We start from the raw sequence: 21,717 nt of genomic DNA, 5'->3' as shown, positions 1-21,717 counted from the left end.
ACAATACATTATACGCGTATACATATGTGCATACATAGATATTATATACACAAATATACATACATATATGTATATAAATATTTATGTACATTGGCATATACATATAAATATACATGTGCTGTTGTTTTTTTTGTTAACCGTTTGGCGCTCTCCCACTCAGGCGTAAGTGCCAGTCACCGAGAGAGACGAAAAGAGAGAGCGCGGCTATAATTACTTGCTTAATTTCGTACACAAATATTTTACACATTAAAAGCGCGCAAATATTGTATTAAAAAAATGTCACTCACACACACTCACACATACATTGAAACACTAGTGCCTGAGTAGTAGTTGTTGTTGTTGATGTTGTTGCTGATTTGATATTCTGATACGGTTATAATAATTTTTTTGGCGCCCAAAATTTGTGTGCGCTGCTTCGTATTCTTTAGTGGGCTGCAATCGTCACCTTTTGTCGTTGTTGTAGTTATAGTTGTGGTTGTGGTTGTAGTTGTTGCTGTTGCTGCCGGCGCTCGATGACGCGACGACGCCGCAACCGACAATTAACTGAGTGTTGTTGCTGCTAATTGCGATCGCTATTGTTGTTGCTGCTTTGGGGGCCGTTGCTCGTCGCTGCTGCTGCCTCTGACGCCGCTTTACGTAGCCAAACTGAAAAGCAATACTGACGCCGCTGACTGACTAAGCGGCCACGACGCGACTACGCCGACGACCATGTACAAACGTCGACGTCGAAGTCGCCGCAGCACACGTCACCAGCAGCAGCGGCAGCAGACGGTTAGCGATGTGCGCGTGCCTGCACATTAAATTGAATTACTTTCGTGTTGCGCCACTCACGAAATAAATATTGTTAAAAACTTTATAAGTTGATCACTCGAAAACTAACACGCCCGTTTTCCACACTTGAAATAAATAGATTGGCAACTCAATTTTTGGAATAAAATAAATTATTATTATCATACATTAAAATAAGAGTGCACTAATCGGGCGTGCCCGACTAGTAGATACCCTGAACCCTACGCCGCAAGATGCCCAGCTTAAGCTGCGGCTATGCTTCTTTTCCTCTAAGCCCCAAACTATTGGATATTCTATCGTAATGAGTCCTGGGTTTTTCTGAACCCTATGAACTTTCAGGACAATAATATGGCATCCATTTGTAAATACCAACGCCCAAGACTGCATCACGAAAAATAAAATTAGTCCAATTTGGAGGAAAACAAGGGAATGTATACAATCAGTAGTAGTAAATATTCTGGCCGTGTTCCTACTCTGAGATTTCTTATATCCCAAATTTTATATCTTAGCTCCGAGATATGGCAGAAAAACAGGAGAATGGGGTGAGTTATCGTGAGAACGTAGTGACTTATCGGTAATTTAAAAAAAAAAACTATAGTTTTTCGTGCTCTAGGAGGACTTAAGTTCAATTAAAAGTCTCTATCTCGTCTAATTTCTGAGCAACTGATTCGATAATCCAAAAAATACACTAGACTCTTAAATATGCGACAAAGAACAAAATCGTTTAAAGTGTAATAAAATAAAATCAACCTAATTTTTGGCGTTTTCCTAACATAATATTTCAATGTACACATATTTGAATAGCAGACACAGTAGGTAACAGTAGTATGTAGACCCAACATATGTATTATAAGTAAAACATTTACGGATACCATACAAAACAATAAATTGAGAGCTCAGTGCGAGAGATGGGTGCAGCACATACACTATGCAGCAGGTAATATGTAATTCTGCATGCGAGTGAGTCACGTACTCGGCAACAGATTTTCATGGCGTGTCGCCCATGGTATATGTATGTTTTAATGTGTATAAAAATATATATATATTATATAATTGATAGGCAAATTAAATGCCAGAATTTTTATGTTTATTCCGATGGCAAACATACATATTTATGTATGCACATGATATGTATCAGATGTTAGACAGTGCTTCAATTTGGAGCAGGTTGATGTCTTTGAGTCGTGCTTAGAATATTGTGACAGCTACTGATACGTACATATGTATGTTTATTTGTATGTTTGCACTCATGTATGTACATGCAGACGCGTTCATGTATGCAAAGATGCATGTGTTTGTGTGGTCCCTTGGCTGTTTCGTAATTATTGTGCTTTGCTGTGTGCTCTGCTCAACTGTAGCAGAAGCAGCTTCTTGTAGTGCAGCGGCAGCAACAATTAAAGCCACACAAACAATAATAGCAAAACAAGAGCGTTAAACGTTATCGTCGCCACGTCAAAGTCACGGTGTCTGACGCTGACGTCGATGTCGATGCCGATGTCGATGCCGATGCCGGCGTTTCCAACATTAACACTCACCTTTCTCAATATTTTGCTTTCTGTCTCCCGCTCTCGCTCACGCCTGGTAGCTTGGGCGCTTACTCAGGCAAAGCAACACTAGTGCACATGGTTGAAATATTTTTAAATGCCCAACGCAAAAGTCAAGTTCCACATACAAGCATACATATGCATATGTATGCAAACTTGTGTTGGTCATTTACACTTGGACACGACACAGAGGCACACAGAAGCGAGCACATACAAGCCCAAAGAAAGAGAGACACATCCACAACTGAGAACGCGGCGACGTTTGGCGCTGCTTTTATGTTTGGCCGTGCCGTTGCGTACCGTTCGTTATTTTTGTTCTCGTTATGACGTGCGACGCAGCAGAGACGCGACGCAACGGTGACGTAGCATGCCGACTTGCTTGCACACACACTCACTAATCGCGCCTAGCTCGCTCGCACATGCGTGTGAAATGGCAGCTGACTGTCAAACAGAAATCTGTTGCATACGTTCAGGCTGTCAATTAACGGTTGATTAGTTGGCAAAAATCTGACCCGGTTTAACCGTAGCACCGACTCACACCCAACAAACAAGAAGAGTAAATACCCTTACGAATAGAAGCTTAAAAGGCTTAGAAGGGTATTTATAACAACACTTTATTTCCGATTGATTGTACATATAGGATTATATTTGTAATTAAGTGCGTCGATGTGGAGGGGCATAGTGAATCATGTAGATGCCAATATTATGAAAAACAATAAAGTTTATCAGGCATGAATTTAATATTCGACCGATCATTCCGTTGGCATTTATATGATATATGTATGTAAAGTTCAAATCAGCGACAGCGACACATGTGCTGTCAGCAAAAAAAAACTTGCAAAGAATATATATACTTTATGGTGTGGCCATCTAAGTGTTACTCATTTCACGACAAAAGTGTAATACCCTATGTAAGGGTTGATAAAAAAAAGTGCCCTGTCGACCGCAAACCACGAAGCTAAGTATCCAATTCGACAACTTGGCGTATGCGTAATATAACAATCACAGCCATCGCATACACGCCCTGTTACGCCCAAATTTATGTAACCAAGCTGACTGCTGCTTCAGTTGACAAAGATACATTGAGCATTTGGCAGAGACGCGTTTGTGCATGGCTCATGTGGCGTATGCTTCATACACGTTGCATAAATTACGAATACGCCTTGTGTTGCGTGTTATGGCTAACGTGGCGTGAGCAGCTGACAGCGCCAGCCGCAGCACCAAAATTAAGCTGAAAAACGACCGCCAAGCCGAGTCCTAGTTTCGCACTACCAACAAAACCCCCCCTGCCACCCCTGGCCCTCAATTTCACCACTCCACCATTTACTGCTCATCTGCGGCAGTAATGTGATTTGAAAGTGAACTGCTTCGGGCATTTATTAAATAAGAAATGCGCAGGGGCGCGTAAAGCACTGTACGTAATACATTTATAACCGAAAGCTGGCACAAGCGTCAAGTCCCAAGTCCCAAGACCCAACCACCCGCTGCCCAGCGCCCACGCATTTATCAGGTTGACATGCCATGGACATTCATGATGGCCTGACGTGGGCCGCCTACCAGCCCAAACAAACCTGCTAACCCGGAGTGGAATCAGCACCAGACCCGGCGGCACAGGGTAGCCAGAACAACAGCTCAACGGCAATGCACGGCTTCGATTATACTCTTTTTCTAGTCTTAAATCTATAAGCTAGGTTTGGTAAATAATTATAGCTCAATACTTTAAGTCTTTGCGGAAACTTATAATCAATTGGGTACACGCAGAATTGTGACTGCAAAACTGTGGGAGCTATTAAAAGTATACATTTAACTTAATGTTGATTGACAATAACATTTAAAGACATTTAAGTTATTAATATGATAATTAATTAAAAGCTGAGGCCACCCTCAGCTCTAAATATAAGTTGATCTACAGATTTAGTTACCTTTGGGTTCGATTTATCAAGAACTCTTCTTCTGTCCACTGAAATGCTCGCCTCTATTCAAGGGAAACAGAGTGTCAACAACTGACGTATAGTCAACTTCTGTGTATGTGCGTGTGTGTCTGTTACGTGCAGGAAGTGAGGTATTTATTGAATAAAAATTGTGTGCAGCACAGGTCAGTGGAGGGCTCAAGCTGTGTGTGTGTGACAGTTATATGCACACATGTACACAGGTACACATGGAAAAAGCCAGCAGGCGGCGGCCCACAGTCAGATACGTTCACAAAGAAATCAAAGCTAGTGCATAAGCCCCCTGACTGTGCATTGGCCAGCGGGGATCGGGAGGGAGAGGCTTTGGTTAACATAATAAAAACCAACTCTTTGGTCAAACTAAACTCTCAACTTTATAAAATGCTCTGTTTATACTGTTGCCTAGCGTAGATATTATATTATTGCCATTGTGCACTTCTTAGAATTCGTAAAATTTTCAATTACGCTTTTCGATCGGGCAGTAAAAATTTATTCACTTATTTTTTTTACCTATTCGTAACGTTTTCGTGGGCGTCACAAAGGACCTCTTCTTTTACACAGGTTGTTGCTTATATCACGTCTAGGCCACGTTTATGCCGTGAATATTACATAAGCTTTTCTGCTAAACTACTTTTGTATATATAAATTATAATTTTTTTCTCTTGCAGTATGCAATACATTAAGTCATTTACAAAAAGACAAAATTATGTCACAAAGAATAAAATACATTACATGAATATTCTTGCTCATACCTTGTATTTATAATGGTTTTTCAAATATGCGTGGAGAATTGGGGGATTGGCTGTGGCGAAGGCATCTTGAAGAACTGAAAAAATTTCCATAAAAAAACTCACTTTAATCTGACATTGTTTCTAAAGACCTTTCGGATATTGTAATCTGATGCTGATAAGATATTGCTCATGTATAAGGAACATAGTAGAACTCGTTAATGCCAGATATCTGTAGTCTGATCCGATCGGTTTCGATATATGTGCTGCTTGCAACTTTAATATGGATCTATGCAATGTTTTATTAAGAATAAGTTTGGGCTTGTCGTTGATGCCGATCAAGAATAACGCATAACTTGTCTCATTTCCAAGAAATCGATACAAATCGAGATCAAATCCATTTTGTTAGGCGAATCTTGTTGCCTTTCAGAGCTAGTCTCCACATTTTAGAATAGTATACACAGATCAATTATCTTTGATTTTATAGCTACACCCCCCTTGCGCGAGCTGCATTTGTTGTTGTTAGGAGAAGGTTAAGGGTATACCCGAGTCGGGCATTCCCGACTAGAGCTTTCTTACTTGTGCAATAAAGCTGTGATCCCTTTGAAATTAAATGGTATACTGATGATGTATATTTCGAAATTTACCTGTGTAAAAATGGGTTTAACGATTGACTAAGGTATTTCCAACAGAACAAACTCAATAAAAATTTAAGAAAGAATAATGAATAAGTTTTTGTTAATGAAAGCAGGCCAAATAACGCTTATGAAATAACGTTGACATGGATATGTTTATTATTTTTTTAATTTATTTATTTATTTAATATTTTTGAATATTCCCACTAGCCGAGTATGGACTGAAGAGACACCTATTTAGGGGACTCGACCCTTCTCTCTGTTTGCAAAAAAGTTAACTATCTTAATAACAAGAGCCGCTGTCCAGATCTCTTACAAGGCAAGTGTTGCGAAAATATTTATACACGTCTTGGGCAAAGAAAACATTTTGACTGGGGCTCATTTGTGATTTGATTATCACGCATAGTCGCCATGCATAAACCAAGCCATGAGTACACATGACACGCGCACACATATGTGCGTTCCGCTCTAGCTGGCATCCGCTTGGGTAAACAAGTCTTGTGGCAAACACGGTGCAAAAATTGAGTTGACGCCTGGCAAAAGCAAACTTAAGCTGTCATACACATGCACAGCCCGAGCTGGAGTGTAGGCAGCGGGTAGGTGGTAGGTGGTAGGGTTTAGGGGCTAGTGTGTCGCGTGTTGGAGCAGAGGCGTGTGTGGTGGGTCTTTGCACAACGTTGCCATGCGACAACTTGTTGCACGACTCATTAAAGAGTCGACGAGCAGCTAAAGGAGGTGACAGGCAACCAGGCGCAGCGGGGCCCGTATTTGGTCTGATAATTACGCAGACAGCAAGTGGATGTACGCAAAGAAACTTGCCACCCGTGCGCCCACGCAAAAACAACAACAACAAAAAAAGGAAAAAGAGTAGATATTTATTTGGTCCAATCGCAATTTGTTTAATTAGCAAAGTTTAGCTTCACAGGCGAACAAACTTGACCAGCTTGCGACTGGTCTTGCGCAGCAGAACCTTGCCCAGCGGCTGGCCGAATCCCTCGTACTGCTGATAGACATGAAGGCCGCGCACCACCGTGGCATGCACCACACCGCTCAGTCTCTGGCCGGCGTAGGGGGTTGACGCTTTGTGGGCCGCGAACAGATCCTCGGACGTGACGGTGAACTGCTCGTCGGGCTGCCAGATGCAAAAGTCGGCATCGTAGCCCTCGGCAATGCGCCCCTTGAAACTGGACAGGCCGCAGAGCTGCGCCGGCTGCCAGCACATCAGGCGATGCACCTCGGCCACGCTGAGGGGCTGCTCCTCCTGCTGGCCGCGCGTCCACACCACGGGCAGGCTCAGCTGCAGCGAACTGATGCCCGGCCAGGCGTTCATGAAATTGCCACGCCCGCGTCCATAGGTCAGACAGCGGGCGCCGGGCGTGGCCGAGGAGTGATCGCTGGCGATCAGCTGCAGCGCCGCGTCCGGTTGCCGCAGCGCCTGCCACAGCATCGCCTGATTGGCGCGCTCTCTGATGGGCGGCCAGGTCTTGAACTCGGTGCCGCATTCGGGCACCTCTTCCGCACTGAGTGCCACATAATGTGGACACGTCTCCGCCGTCAGCTGCGCCCCCGCCTGTCGCCGGCTCGCTGCCAGCACGGGCAGCGTCTCGGCGCAGCAAAGATTCATAATGTGAAAGCGTTGCTCTGGATGTTGTGCGGCCACCCGGCAGATTAGCTCCACCGCCGACAGCTCCATGCTGGCGGGTCGTGTGCGCAGATAATTCGCATAACATTTGCACGAGTCGTCATCCGGGAACACCAGCGCCTCACTGGGTGGCAGCTCGGCGTGGAACTGTAAGGACAAATTTATTTGATCTAGTTTGACATATATTTATGCATATAGTATATATATATCTGTATCACGGCTGCTAACAAGTTTCCATTTGGTTTAAAATTAAGTGTGAGCACTCTTTCTAGGAAACAAATCAGAATGCTCCAATCGGGAGATGCCCTGCACCCAGCACCAAACTGCCGTAACAAACATTCTTGTGGAAAACAAGCCTTGAATATGCCACCCAAATGAGTGTACATACCAAAGTGCAAGACTATACCGTGTGGAAATGGTGGCTGAAGATATCCAAGAAGTTAAATATTCGAAATATCTTATATAAATATTTACTATACGCCTTCATTCAAAATTTGGAGTCTCTGGCTATTATAAGCTCTGAAATATGTTTAAATAATAGAATCCCAATTTGGATTTTAATCGATTTTCCGGAAGCAAGGGAAGTTGTCGCTAATTTAATATATGTTTGCTATACGAGAGCTTTTTTTATACCAATTTAAGGTTGTATAAGTCAAAAAAGCCCCGAACTTTACTCAGAAAAACAAATTCCCGATATCGATTTTTATCGATTTCGATATTTTTGTGCGCTAGGAGGATCTACGTTCAAAATTTAAATATTCTAGGTATTAAAGTCTCCGAGATAAACGCGTTCGTACATACGGACAGTTGGACGGCCGGACAGACGAGACATAGTCAAATAACAGAATGTCGATATTACTTCTTATCGATCTTGCGAAAACGTGGCTGGTTATCGACGAATTTATTCGCATGTACTATACGAGAACCTATATACCAATTTTGGCTTTTATAGCTATTGTAATGTGAAGATCGTTAAAAATACTGAAGTATTAGATTTAAGCGATGCTTTCGTGCGTCCTTTCTCCGGTGAGTAAGTAGGCAAGCTGATATAGAGGGCTCGGAGAGAGCAGCATAGAGAAAATCATAAGGAGGAGCATATAGACAAACATGCAAATGACAACAAAGACAATTGCCGAATGACCTTATTACCATATCGTAGTGTCTTAGAACCTGCATGGCTTAGGCCTTGGGCTATTAGTGTAAACAAAGTAGTATCCGCTAGTATGGTAATCGAGGTAGATTTTTATTGTTAGGTCTGCCGAATGTAAAGATCTAAATATATACTCAAGTATTAAGCGATGTATGTATCGATATAAAAATAAGCTATGTAAGCAACAAAATAGGAATAAGTGATTTGAATCGATTTGGAATTGTGAGGACAAGATCGATACTACGAGCTTCGATATTAAACTGACTTTTAAGCGGTTGGTCGGAGCGAATGGATTGTGGAGTGTTGAAATAAAGATATAGAAAAGATAAGGAAAGACTGCGCACTTTACAATAAAGTCCGAGATATGGTCCAAACAACAGAATATCAGATTCGATTTATATCGATTCCTCGGAAACGTAGCTAGTTATCGATGATTTAATCTGCGCGCACTATACGAGAGCCTATTATCCGATTTTGGCGTCTATAACTATTTAAAGCTGTAAGAAATGGTCAATGAACAGAATACCGATATCGATTTTGATTGATTTTGATCGATTTTGCGGAAACGGGGCTAGTTAGCGCTATACGGGAACTCATATACCAACTTTTTCTTCTATTATAAACTCTGAGATATGGTCGATATTTTTGTGCACCACGAGGATCTACGTTCAAAATGTGAATATTCTAGAATTGAAAGTTTTCGAAATTGACGTTCATCAACACACGTGTAAACTGACAGACAGTCAAATAGACAGGCATGGCCACATTAAGTCAGCTGGGATCGGAGAATGATCTGCTTGTTACAGACATTGCCTCAGAATGGCAGGGAGATGATTTACGAGCCGTTAATCGAATCAGTTATAATTTGTTTTTTGGGCTTGCAGCCCTGATAGTTATATGTATATAGAGTGGTGTAAACATATAAGTAGCTACCGCTATGACCGCATCCGTTACTTGCTCCTTGCTTAGCTGATTGAGCGCCTCGACGAGCTGGGCCTCGTTGATCGCTGCGAACTCCTCGCCGACAGGCGGTGCGCTGCCACAGAGTGTGCACTGTAGTCCCACCACGCCGGCCGCGAGCTGCGGCGCCAGCTGATCGACGTTGCCGGGCACCAGACCGCCCCAGAAGCCGACGTCCACGTAAATTTTGCCGCGTGCTGTTGAGGTTTTTGCTTTGAGCGCCGGCACGCTCACTGTGGTGGGCGTGGCATTGCTGCGGGCATTGAACTGTATAAAGGTTTGTAGGAACTCCAGCAACCAGGCGCCAGCCACAATCTGGCAGTTACTCACGTGGGCCGATTGATGATGGTGGTAAACCCGCCGGCGGCTGCCGCCTTAGTCGCCGACACGAATCCCTCCCAGTCTGTGCGGCCTGGCTCGCTGATGTGCACGTTTGTATCAATTAGACCCGGCATCAGCAGAAGATCCCCAAAATCATAGACAGCTTCCGATTCCGTATTATATAGATAGGTGTTCACCTCTTGCGCTGTGCGTAGGACTGAAAGGAAATGTAATATGAACATGAGATAGAGCGAGAGAGCGGCGCACGAGAGAGATGGCCTAAAGATTTTTTTTAATTTAATGTAATATACAATATTCCGATATTTCCCACAATATATAGTGTAAGCAAATAGCTTTTCAATCTGCAATATATGAAAATTTGTCTAACGTGATTTCAAAACAGATTCGGGGAAGATCAAATTTCTCAAAAGCCCAAATTCTTTGTACTTTTTGCTTGGCATCGAATTGATTTACTTTCAGAATCCTTTATGAAATGTAATTCATTTAACACGATTTTATGCGTTTGAGCACGTTTCATCAAATTTGAAGTTTACATTTGGCAAAAACAAAAATTTTCAATTAGTTTTGTGTATTTTTTCTTGAAGTATGTACGTCAGTCTAGGGGTATTCCCTCGCTGTGGCTGCAAGTAATATTAACTTGTCGGAGAAATTGGAATTGGTTTTTATTTTGTGAATTTTCAATGCAAATGGACGAGCTTAGCAATGAATTTTGCTATTGGCACAAAAAATATTTCACTTTAATGGATTAGGATAAAAGCCGTGAGTAAGCTTTATTTTTTTATTCATGCAGTTTTACATTTCGATTTTTTATGCATCACTGTATTACATTTTTGTTTTTAGATCCTCAAATTGTGATGCTCTTTATTTACTTTACTTCAATCTAAGAGTGCATACCTTTTTTTTACTAAATAAACAGTGCATGAATGTGCATAAACAATCAATTTGTGATTAAATCAAATAGACGACTACATAAAATCTATTTATTTGATTTGAATAGGTTTCAGAGATATGTAGCCGAGCTATTTTTCCATTAAATCAATGTCAGGAGCGCATTTACATAAAAACAGGTTGACTAAAAACTGAACAAATTTAAAATAGAAGGACTGAACACAGGACAACATTTGCTACCTATTATACTATATTATATTATATTATTAATAATAATATATTTATCTATTATACTCGCAGGTACTCCGCGGCCTTTCCCGTGGCAATTTTGTGAGTACCCTTTTAAATATAACCTGTTTCACCTTGCAGTCGAGAAATAAACTTTCGTGCATTAAACCTTTGCGAATGTTTTTCATCCAGGAGCAGTGCATATCGAGAAAAGCGAATCAAAAAAGTTTTAATTAAGTTGCATACAAAAGTTGTCCACTAAATTTCCACAGTTGCGGGTGGAATTTACAAAATCGCTGAAACACGCATTCATAAAGTTCTTATGTAGGCCTTTGAAAGTGAGTTCGAAGCCGATCGGTCAAAACTTAATCTTCGCTCAAAAATCTTTGGTCTGCATTTTCATCCGAGGAAGCCTGGATTCTGCAAAAAGTGTGAAACACGTCTCAAATGATTTTTCATAAAGATCTTTGGAAATGATAGAAACGCGAAGCCTTACCCACCAAATCTTTGACCCTCATTTCCACAAAGGAAGAATGCATTTTCCGAGAAGTGTGAAAATGAGTTTTTAGAACGAGCAGATGGTAAACATAAAAGTCAAATACAAAACGTTGTTCGTTGGAATTCGCCAAATCCCGTCTCGGATCTTCACCATATAGGGTAATTACAGTAAACATTTCATATAAATAGCTTTTACAGTTAGGGCTGTTCGTTGTCAGTCAGTCAGTCAGTCAGTCAGTCAATCAGTCAGTCAGTCAGTTTGTCAATAAGTGAGTCAGTCAGTCAGTCCGTCAGTCAGTCTGTCAGTCAGTCAGTCAGTCAGTCAGTCAGTCAGTCCCTCAATCATTGAGTCAGTAACTCAATCAGTCAGTCAGTGAGTCAGTGAGTCTATAAGTCAGTCAGTCACTCAGTCAGTCAGTTAGTCAGTCAGTCAGTCAGTCAGTCAGTCAGTCAGTTGGTCTGTCTGTCAGTCACTCATTGAGACAGTCAGTAGGTCAGTCACTCAGTCAGTCAGTGAGTCTGTAAGTCCGTCAGTCATTTAGTCAGTCAATCAGGACAAACAGTTTTATATATAGAGATTGATTGCTATAATAAGTATTATGGCTGTTTTATGGCTGCAACAATAATCTAATGGTTCTCTATCTATCTGCTGCATAGACATTTTATTTATATTTCCCTTTTTATATAAACAAAATTCCATATTCAAAATTGAATATTTTCACTAAAGCTTTTATTTAAAAAGATAAAACTGCGTTAACGTCTGTGTTTTTTCAGATAATTCTGCAATATTGTGTATACCATACGAGCGCCTTTAGCCTATTATATAGTCCCCAAGATATGGTCAAAAACTTAAATCAAAAAGGGGTTAAGCTGTGACAACGTGGAGTGAACTTAATCTGCTCGGAAAGTTAAAGCAGATCTGAGATCAATGAGTTCAGCTATTGATGCTGATAACAAATATGTGAAACTAATAGAGATGCCTACTTCTGCTTGGGACCTAACACCCTTTTATACATTGATGGAGTGTGAAGTTCCTTTACTAACACATTTCCATGTACATTAGGGTTAAACACACAGAGAATGAGATGTTGCTTTCCTTCCGTTTCGCTGCTTCATGCTTTACAATTCGCAACCAGTTTAGGCTGTGAGCGAGTGGCACTTTGTTTGCGAGCCTGGAGATGATAGCATTCGAACTGGAAGTGAACGAAATGAATAATAAATAAATTCTATTCATGAGCTGGTTCTATAAACACAAACAATTTTAGCTCTCTCTGCATTCCCACTCTCTATAGCTTTTTGGCAGTCAAGAGAAACCTAAAATTAAATAAAACCAAACAAGTGTCATACTTAACACAAACATCTGCCTATGAGTATATAAATAAGTATTTTTTCCACCTTATAATGGGCAAAAGGTTGCGAGATTGAGCCGTTCCTCTTACCGCGTCTGATGATGCCGCCCGTGTCCACAATGATGCCACCGTTGAGGGGCAACTCGTGGCTGCCATCGCCCAAATAAATGCACCGGCTAAGGAAAAGCAAATCCATAGATCTTCTCTAAACGAAAGTCCAAAGACAACTGAAAATTTGAACAACTTGTCGGTTTATTTCTGTACGAAATGCAGAGATCACGACAAAGGGGATTATTTGTTGCTCATGCACTCACCTAATGCCAAACTCTCTCATATCCTATCTCTGTTCTCTTGTTCTCTGTTCATTTGCATAAAATAATTACAAGCAAAGTGCTGGCAAAAAATTTGAGAAGAGAAAGCAAAAACAATTCAATTGTGGCCAAAATTTGGCCTTATCAAATCTCAAGTGCATGTGTGAGTGTGTTTACAGCTTTTTATGCTTTTCATACCCTGTACACATTGAAATTCACTCAAAAGGGTAGTCTGGTTTTGTGTGAGTGAATGTAACAGGCGGAAGGAAGCAACTCCGACCGCTTGAAGTATATATATTCTTGGTGAACATCCATGGCCGAGGCGATTGTCTTCCTGTCTGTCCGCCCGTCTATCTGTCCGTCAGTTTATCCGTACGTATGAAAGTGTCTAATTCAGGAACTATAATTAAAGAGCCTTACCATTTGAACAATGGCCCCTCAAGAGCACGAAACGTTTGAGTTTAGAACATATCATCGTTAGCCCAGCCTATTTGCACGGAATCATAAGACAGATAGACCAAGTTTGGTATGAAGGATGTTAGGATTGCCCTTTCCGTTCAGCACAAAATTAAAAGTTAACTCATTTTTCGAGGCACTTTCCTTGTCCTTGGAACTTACACGCATTTGAATGCTACCTGAAAATTTCATAAAGATCGGACAATAAGCACCGAGCTTAATCAAGAAAGCTTTTTCCACAGCATCGGGCTAAGGCATTGAGTAATAAATATATATATATATTTATTATTTATTTAGTTATAGCTCAATGGGGCCAAGGAAAGAATAAGCACAACCGGAGCATAAAGTTGAGTGCCAGCGGCGTGCTTCTATGGGTGTGTGTGCATGTGTGAGTGTGTGTATGTATCCATAGAGAGGAGCTAGAATATTTTTAACGGCAGCTCGGCGCAGGCGGTTCAGGGTATCTTATAGTCGGGCACTCTCGGCTAGAGTACTATTAGTTGTATTTGTTTGGTTTTTAAGTTTTTTGACTGCTTTGACTGAGGCGTGCTTAAGCTGGTGGCGCCACCCAGCGGAAGCTTTTTGGCTGTTTTGCCAAATTGTGCTTTCTGCATTTTCTGTTATTGGGTTCTTGTTGTAAAAATGAAGGTAAAGCGAAGCGGAAACCGAAAACGATTCGCATAGAGCGAATACACAAAATACGAATGTCCGTGTGTGTGTGTGTGTGTGGGCGTGTGTGCGTGTGCGTGTGCGCTTTGCCGAATGCACAAAGCCAAAGCCGAATGGCCAAATGTAGTTCCACTTGTTGTTGCTGGCGCTGCCGCCGCTTAGGGCTCGACGGCGACGTCGGCACTGTTGCGTCTCTGCTGGCAGATACACACGCACAGGATACGACCATGTCCTTAACACCAACACTAGCATGCTGATGAGGCTGCAGCAATTGCGCGCCGCCGCCGCCGCCGGCCCCCAGCACAGGCCATGCCGTGCCATGCCCGTGTCATCAAACTGAAATTGAAGCGATTTGAGTTCGAGACGCCATCCTCGAGCCGCCTTCTCGTGCCCCTCATCGTCGTCGTGTTCGGCCTCGTCTGCGTCCTCGTACTCGCACTTCGTCCTCGCCCTCATCCTCGTCCTCGTCCTCGTCCGCGTTCACGTCCTCGACAGTCCCGTCGTTTGGCATCGTCCTCGCCATCGTCGGCTGACTCGTTGGCTCGTATAGCCGTGGCCATCGTTGGTCGCGTCATTCTCGTGCACATCGTCGTCGCTGCTGGCCACAGAAACCAGAGTTGGCGCTGCCGTGCAGCATATTCAACACTTCACTCCGCTTCGAGCAGCCTCGCGACAACCAGTTGAAATTTTTCGTTAGGAACAGAATCCAACAATCAAACACACACACACACACTAAATCAAATCACAAAAAAAAAATAGAAAAAAAAAGAAATTAATTCAAATCTTAACGTAAAGTTAATTAACATAATTAATTGAATTATTTCAAAAGAATTACTTTTTTACCCGCACAAAACCAACACAACATTTCCCAAGTCGACTTTTCCAGTGTGCAATTTGAGTTTAACGGTTAATCTCGCAGTGAATTGAATCTAACGGTGAGCGCAACATTTTCAAATTGCATTTTTTTTTAAATGTGTTAAAAAATATATGTTTTTTTAAATTTTTTTTAATGCTGGCAAGGCAATAAATTAAGCGAACGCATAAATAAAATGCCAAGTGATAAAAACAAATAAATCAAGTTGATAAATGCAAAAAGAAAAGAAAAGCAAAAAAAGAAGATTGAAAAAAACATAAAAAATTCAAAGATTTGATTTATATGGGATTCAGGATATACTTTTTTTTTAATCCAAATAAGTTTCTATAGTATTTTTTTTAAGAAGCTGTGAATTTTAAACTCAATAAAAAAACATAAAAATCATGTATATTTGCACATTTCGATATTGAATAATAACATTATTGAAGCTGTTTTTTAAAAAGTGTTTTTACTAAGATATATTTTCCAACAATTTTTGAGTTTTAAGCTTTCACATGATGTTCGTTTCGGTTAAATATATTGTCCACAGCTTAGCGCTCATGAAGTTTTATACTTAAGTCAGCCACTAGTTAGCTAATCAAAGAAATTTCAAGAGAAATTTGGGAGCAATCCAACTCTTCCGATTTCTTGATCTTTTGATCTTCTGTTTATAGATCTGTTTCTATACGGAAGGTATTTTAACAAATTAAAAATATATTTAAATAGGAAAAAGCTATTCAACTAATACGAAATGTAAAAGAAGATTTAGAGGAACGTTTATTAACTTGTTCTTTGTTAAACTTTGTTTGGGGCTCAAACAAATTGTTAACTGCATAGCTGGGCAGCTCTCTTAAGGACTTCCTTAGAAAGGAGTTCATCCATGTGGCTTGCAACTTCTTCAAGTTTTTCTTTTAAAGCTGAATATACTGATTATTCTATATATCATTATGATATATCATTATTCCTAGTTAAGCGTTCAGATAGTTACATAATGTGTACCCAAGTCTGTCTGAACTAGCTTTGGATGCCAGTTCTTATGTTCTTTGGTTCTTTGGCTAGGATTTTGGTCTTATTAGGCTGGGCTTCGAGTTCGCATCCTTGTTGTTCCGCTGCCCAAAGAACTTTCTCGTACAAACAGCTCATCTGGAATCCATCCGGGTCTGCCATTCTGCTCCATGCTTCTGCATTTGGCATAATTATTGAAATTGTATCCTCAATGAAAGCAATCATTTTTTGTGCCAATTAATACTTTCGCCATTTTTTACGTTTCGAATTTTTTATTTAATATTCGATACTTAATCAAAGCAACAATTTTTCTTTTACTATCATATCTGATTTCTCGGTAAATATTTTGTACAGTTTTTATTCTGAAATACCGTCAACTATATTCATATGCCTAATTATGGCAAAAATGTTTCTTTTGCGTTGATTTCTTTGTGAAAGTAAATACTTGGCATAGTTTTGATACTGAAATACCGTACAATATTTGATTTATTCAATTAAAGCAATTCAAGCGAAATTCCAAACGATTTTTTTTTCATCCTTAATGAGTGCAGGAATTTTCTTCATAATTATCTTCATTAACATAGAAATTGATTTTTACTAATTGCAAAGGCTCCCAGGAGAAAAAAAATAATATTTACATGCAAATTGGGCAAAGTGAACGAAAATAAAATAAATTGCAACAAAAGTCAATTAGTTTTGAGTTCTTTTGCAATTAATCGCTTTCACATAGTTGAGGTATACGATAACTGGTGGGAAGTATAACCAGGTCTTATAACTAATCCATTAGCAGCATTTTCCGAGTTTTTCTTAAGGCTAGTTCTTTAGTTTTCACCTCCTTTCAATTTACAGTTTTTTTCCTTAAAGCTAGTTCTTTAGTTTTCATCTCTTTTCAATTGAAATGCAGAAGAGCTTTTGGCTGGCAGGATTTGGGTAGCTGGTTTTTCACCTCCATGAACTCAGGCTTTGGGTAAGACTCTATTTTTTTATGTAATTTCAAAATTTTAGTGAAGGAAGCCAACTTTTTTTTTGCCTATTGCAGCCCGCTTTGCTGAAAGTATTGCAAGTTAAAGATATTTTCATATACAAGATGCGGGCTAAATTAGATTTCAACCCAAAAATTGGCATCTACCAAATTTGGTTAGATACAAGGGTTCGGGCCAAAGTTGTTTGAACTTTAGGGTTCGATCTGCCTTCAAAAGTTTTGTGTAGACTTTCGTTTCGAATGTTTTCAGGGCAATTTATTTGTTTTAAGAAGCGGTTTCCAGTTAAAGCTAAATTATAATGCCGCAGCCTGGATTGAAACATGATCTTTGCTTCCGTTTGAGAAACTTCGAACCGAGACTAAAGCGGAAGCTGACTACGGAACGGGTTCTGTTTATTTTTTTTAACCGGATGGCCAAACAGTTTATGGCTAAGAAACTATAGAAAAAAAACGTTTATTAAAAAAATCGTGCAAGGGAAAAGTTGAAGGGCAAGCATAATGTGCAGCTGGCAAGAAAATTTTAAATTTATTTAAATGAAAATTGGGCTGCGTGTTGGTGCGCTGATAAGCTCCCAGACTTATAGCATACATATGCACATCTATTTTTTTGTTTTTTTTGGTTTGAAATGAAATCGCGGATTAATTGTTTGCTGAATTGAAACTTATTTTGCCCTTAGCTCTACCCGATGCACACTTAATGGTATTTTATTGCGCTGCCAAAAAGTATGAAATACGCACACAAGCTCATAACAGTGTGTATGTGTGTGTGCGTGTGTTGGCGTGTGTGTGTGTGTGTGTGGGCGTGTGTGAATGTATGTGCAAGTGGTCGAAAGTGATTTATAAACGATTTAATGCGTTGCTGCTGTTGTCGCTTTCTTTGTTGTCGTTGTTGTTGGCAGCTGTTGCAGTGGTTGCTGCTGCTGCTGCTGCGGCTGCTGCTGTTGTGATTTACCATAAAATTAATTGCCTGTTAAACATTTTGCAACATTTTGAAAGTACCCAAAAGCCAATTGACTGGGCTTCGGGCTGCGTGGTAAATACATTTTACAAGCCAGGCAAAAAATAAATAATAATCATACAAAAAAAAAAACAACAACAGAAGCTGAACCTGAACGTCACCAGCAGCAGCATCGCATATAAATAATAATAAACAAAAATAAAAGCAGCGTAAAGTAATAAAAATAAAGAAAAGAGAAAAGAGAAAGAGAAAGAGCAAAGCTGCTAAAGAGCGAGAGCGGCGAGCCACACGGCCAGGCAAGGAAGCCAAAGTGTCAAGTAAGCAAACATTTAATTTTGATTTATTATTAATTTTCACGCAGCACGCACACAAATAGACGAGCCCCAAAACAAGTTGCCGCCCCAGAGCCAACCCCCCCCCCCCCCCCCCTCTCTCCATCCCACCCAATGGGGGACGTTGACTCGTTTAAAACCATAATAGCTTTATGTTTATTTTGTTTTGTTTGCTTTTGGTTTGTTTGTTTGTATTTTTGCATTTTTTGTTCTTGTTCTTATTTTTTATGCACATTTTTAATGCCAAAAAGCCAGAAATAGATGGAGGCTTAAAAGCAGTCACAAAATTATTGTAATTACTATTTTCCATTAGTTCAGAATTTGGCAACAACAAGTCAAACAGGAAGCCCAACAAAAGCACACACACACACACACATGCACATACGCGCGAGCGAAGAGACAAAAAGTGTAGCATATAAAAAAGGGGCAACAAAAAAAAAAAAAGCGAAACAAAATGAAAGTGGCGCAAAGTTGTGCAAAAACGTGCGTTTATTTGCGTAAAAACTTGCCATGCTTCACTTCTGCTCCCGCCCCTCACACACACACGCACACACACAGCGTGCTCAAGTCCTCCCCCTTGCAGCCGCTGCCTTTATTGCCCCTGCCCTAGGATTTGGTGTGCGCATTTTGTAGGATTTTTTGTTTGTGCCATAGATAAGGGGTGTGCGCGGGTGCGTTACTTGAGCTTCTCTACCTTCACCCCCTCACTCTCTCTCTCTCTCTCTCTCTCTCTTTCCCACTCGCTCTCTAGTGTATGTGTGGCTTAAATTTTGGTTGCTAGAAAAAAGTTTTAATCCCGCTTTTGTATCTCTCTCAGGCGGACAGCTATAGAGACTCGCCCAACAAGTTTTGTCTCTTGCCTGGCTGCCTTTTATCGCTGTTGCTTTTTTCTTTTGTTTTGTTTTTATTTTTTTTTTTTCTGTTTTAATGTTTATTTTTGTTATCGTCATTGTCGTCTTTGCCGTTGTCTCTTTCTCTTTGTCTTGGCAGTTCTTTTAATGATGTTCGCAGTCTAGATCCAAGGCTTTAATTGTATTGATTAAATGCTAAATTGGGCTGCGTAACAGACAAAAAAAAATATATATATATATGTATGTGTATAAAAAAGCAAGAGCTAGAACAATAACAAAATAAAAGCAGAAGGCAACATTTAATTGTTAATAACAAGCGCACCAACAATTACTATGATTAAAAACGAAATGCCACGAATGGACATTCACAATAATTAGCACGATGGACGCTCAGGTGTTTAATTAAAACTAATAGAAACGACCGGAGACAGCAGCGAGTGGCCGCCCGGCAGAAGATAGCCAAGAAGCGTAGACAATTTCAACGTGAAACAATTAACGGTTCTGACATAAAAGCCAAGGCGACAGCAGCAGAAGCAGCAGCAGCAGCAACTGCGAAAAGTACATGACAATGGCAATGCACCAGTAACAGTAAAAGCAGCAGTAAAAGCAACAGCAACAGCAGCAATAACAAGAAAGAACAACAGCTATATTCGACACGTCAAAGTTGAAATACCCTAGCAGACATTGGCTTGGAAGTGATTTATTCAAGAGCCTTACTTTCGAGCATATAGACGCCATATGATATAGTGTTCCGTTGTTAAAAAGATTTTGCTCATATGTATTGGGCTTTTAAATGCACAGTTTTGTCAAGATATTTTGAAGAACAAAAAAGCTTTTTGTTGGAAAACTTGCTTCCCAAAATTCATCCGCCTGATGTAGATAATTTTGCTCGTACATAAGCTATATTCCGTAATTTTCTCAAACCCTTAAGTGCCAAGCTTCGCCAAGAAATCTTCAAAGTTCAAATACTTATTCATTGAAAAACTTCATTTTCGACCGATCAATCCTGTGTCAGCTATATGATATAGTGTTCAGTTGTTGATTAGATTTTTTTTAATGTATTGGGCTCTTAATCAGCCAGTTTTGTCAAGATATTTTTAATAATAAACAAGCGCCCCGTCGGAAAACTTATGTTCCACAAATCCATCCCTTAAATCTTTATGATAAAATAGTCTGATAAAGATAAGATTTTGCTCATATTTAAGAAACATAGTGAAACTCTTAAGTGCCATGCTTCGTCAAGATATCTTCAAAGTTGAACTACATATTTAGAACTGCATATACTAGAACTGCATATTCGACCGATCAATCCTATGACAACTATATAACATAGTGATCCGATGTTGATAAGAATATTCCTATGTGTTTGGAGCCCTCAAATGCAAAATAAGCTTTCTGGCGGCAAAGTTATGTTCTAAAATCCATCCCTAAAATCTATATAATAAATTAGCCTGTGTAGGGTAGATTAAGTTCATATATAAGAAACATATCTATGTTTTTTTTGGAACTCTTAATTAAAATTAAAAAAACTTGTTCATATAACAACTCAATTTTCCACCGATTGTTCCTACGCCAGCTGTAAGATATAATGGGCCGATTTGGCAAATATGTATTGCCTTCAACAGAAAAGTTATACGCAGTTTAGTGCTGATGACTTTAAAACGGAGTGGATTTGATTTTAAAGAAATATACTGATCTGGAATATATATAATTTATGGGGTCCCTTCTATAGTTTCACATTTTGCTAAAAAATTCTAATAAAATCTACAAGCATTTAGCAACGTCTAGGCGACAACAGCGCCATACAATAACAATGGGAGCAACAACAATAACATTAGCTTTTTAGTCTTGCTCAAGATTTAACAGCCGTTGACAATTTATTAAGTGCGGCAAATGGCTGCTTGGGGCTTTTTCTTATTCTCTCTTTTACGCAATACTCTTCTGTTCCGTTCTATCTTCTGGGACAGCTGTGCGCTACCGTGTGACAACACAGCTGCCAGGCGGCGTCCTCCTTAATATAATTGGGCTTAAGCATCTTTAATATTCGCATTTACACTAAGATACTATATTTGAGCTACAAGCTTTGAGTAATTAAAAATGTTTAGCTTCTTAATTCTCTTTAATTAATAGAATTTAACTCTTCATTCAATTGAAACACATCAATTATAATTCCTTAAGGTGTACTTAATTGTGTTTAAATAACGAAATTAATTTTGCTCGCTTTTTAATGCTTGACTTTAAGATTACTCAACAGCGGGGTACTTGAAAAATTTGCTCTATAGATTAATATTAACATTAACATTAACATTAACAAAAACATTAACAAAAACATTAACATTAACATTACCATTAACATTACCATTAACATTAACATTAACATTAACATTAACATTAACATTAACATTAACATTACCATTAACATTAACATTAACATTAACATTAACATTAACATTAACATTAACATTAACATTAACATTAACATTAACATTAACATTAACATTAACATTAACATTAACATTAACATTAACATTAACATTAACATTAACATTAACATTAACATTAACATTAACATTAACATTAACATTAACATTAACATTA

At 39.6% G+C, this 21,717-nt stretch overlaps 2 protein-coding genes across 5 annotated transcripts in view; one reads left to right on the top strand and one right to left on the bottom strand.

Annotated features, from left to right (window-relative positions):
• Positions 1-6,504: 6,504 nt before the first annotated feature.
• On the bottom strand, positions 6,505-12,916 carry LOC135440644 (allantoinase). Of its 4 annotated transcripts, none has more exons than XM_064699928.1 (4): positions 12,793-12,916; positions 9,728-9,935; positions 9,371-9,650; positions 6,505-7,434 (listed from the first exon to the last, which is right to left on the bottom strand). In XM_064699928.1, exons 1-4 carry the CDS (start codon positions 12,896-12,898, stop codon positions 6,565-6,567), a joined length of 1,464 nt encoding a protein of 487 aa, XP_064555998.1. In that variant the 5' UTR covers positions 12,899-12,916; the 3' UTR covers positions 6,505-6,564. The 4 variants fall into 4 exon arrangements, with proteins under 4 accessions (XP_064555998.1, XP_064556001.1, XP_064555999.1 ...); XM_064699931.1 differs by lacking the exon at positions 12,793-12,916 and adding an exon at positions 10,193-10,342; XM_064699929.1 differs by lacking the exon at positions 12,793-12,916 and adding an exon at positions 10,166-10,299.
• A 1,813-nt stretch (positions 12,917-14,729) lies between these two features.
• Positions 14,730-21,717, top strand: part of kairos — a 51,246-nt gene continuing 44,258 nt past the window's right edge. The window contains exon 1 of the mRNA XM_064699927.1: positions 14,730-15,073. The gene's annotated coding sequence lies outside the window, so the exon portion shown is untranslated. The remainder of the gene's footprint in view (positions 15,074-21,717) is intronic.

This window comes from Drosophila montana, unplaced genomic scaffold (assembly GCF_035044405.1).
Source record: "Drosophila montana isolate Dmon_TW-CO22-7 unplaced genomic scaffold, ASM3504440v1 contig_1624_1, whole genome shotgun sequence".
Taxonomy (NCBI): Eukaryota; Metazoa; Arthropoda; class Insecta; order Diptera; family Drosophilidae; genus Drosophila; species Drosophila montana.
The sequence above is the reverse complement of the archived record's forward strand: the minus strand, read 5'-3'. Positions and strand labels throughout refer to the sequence as shown.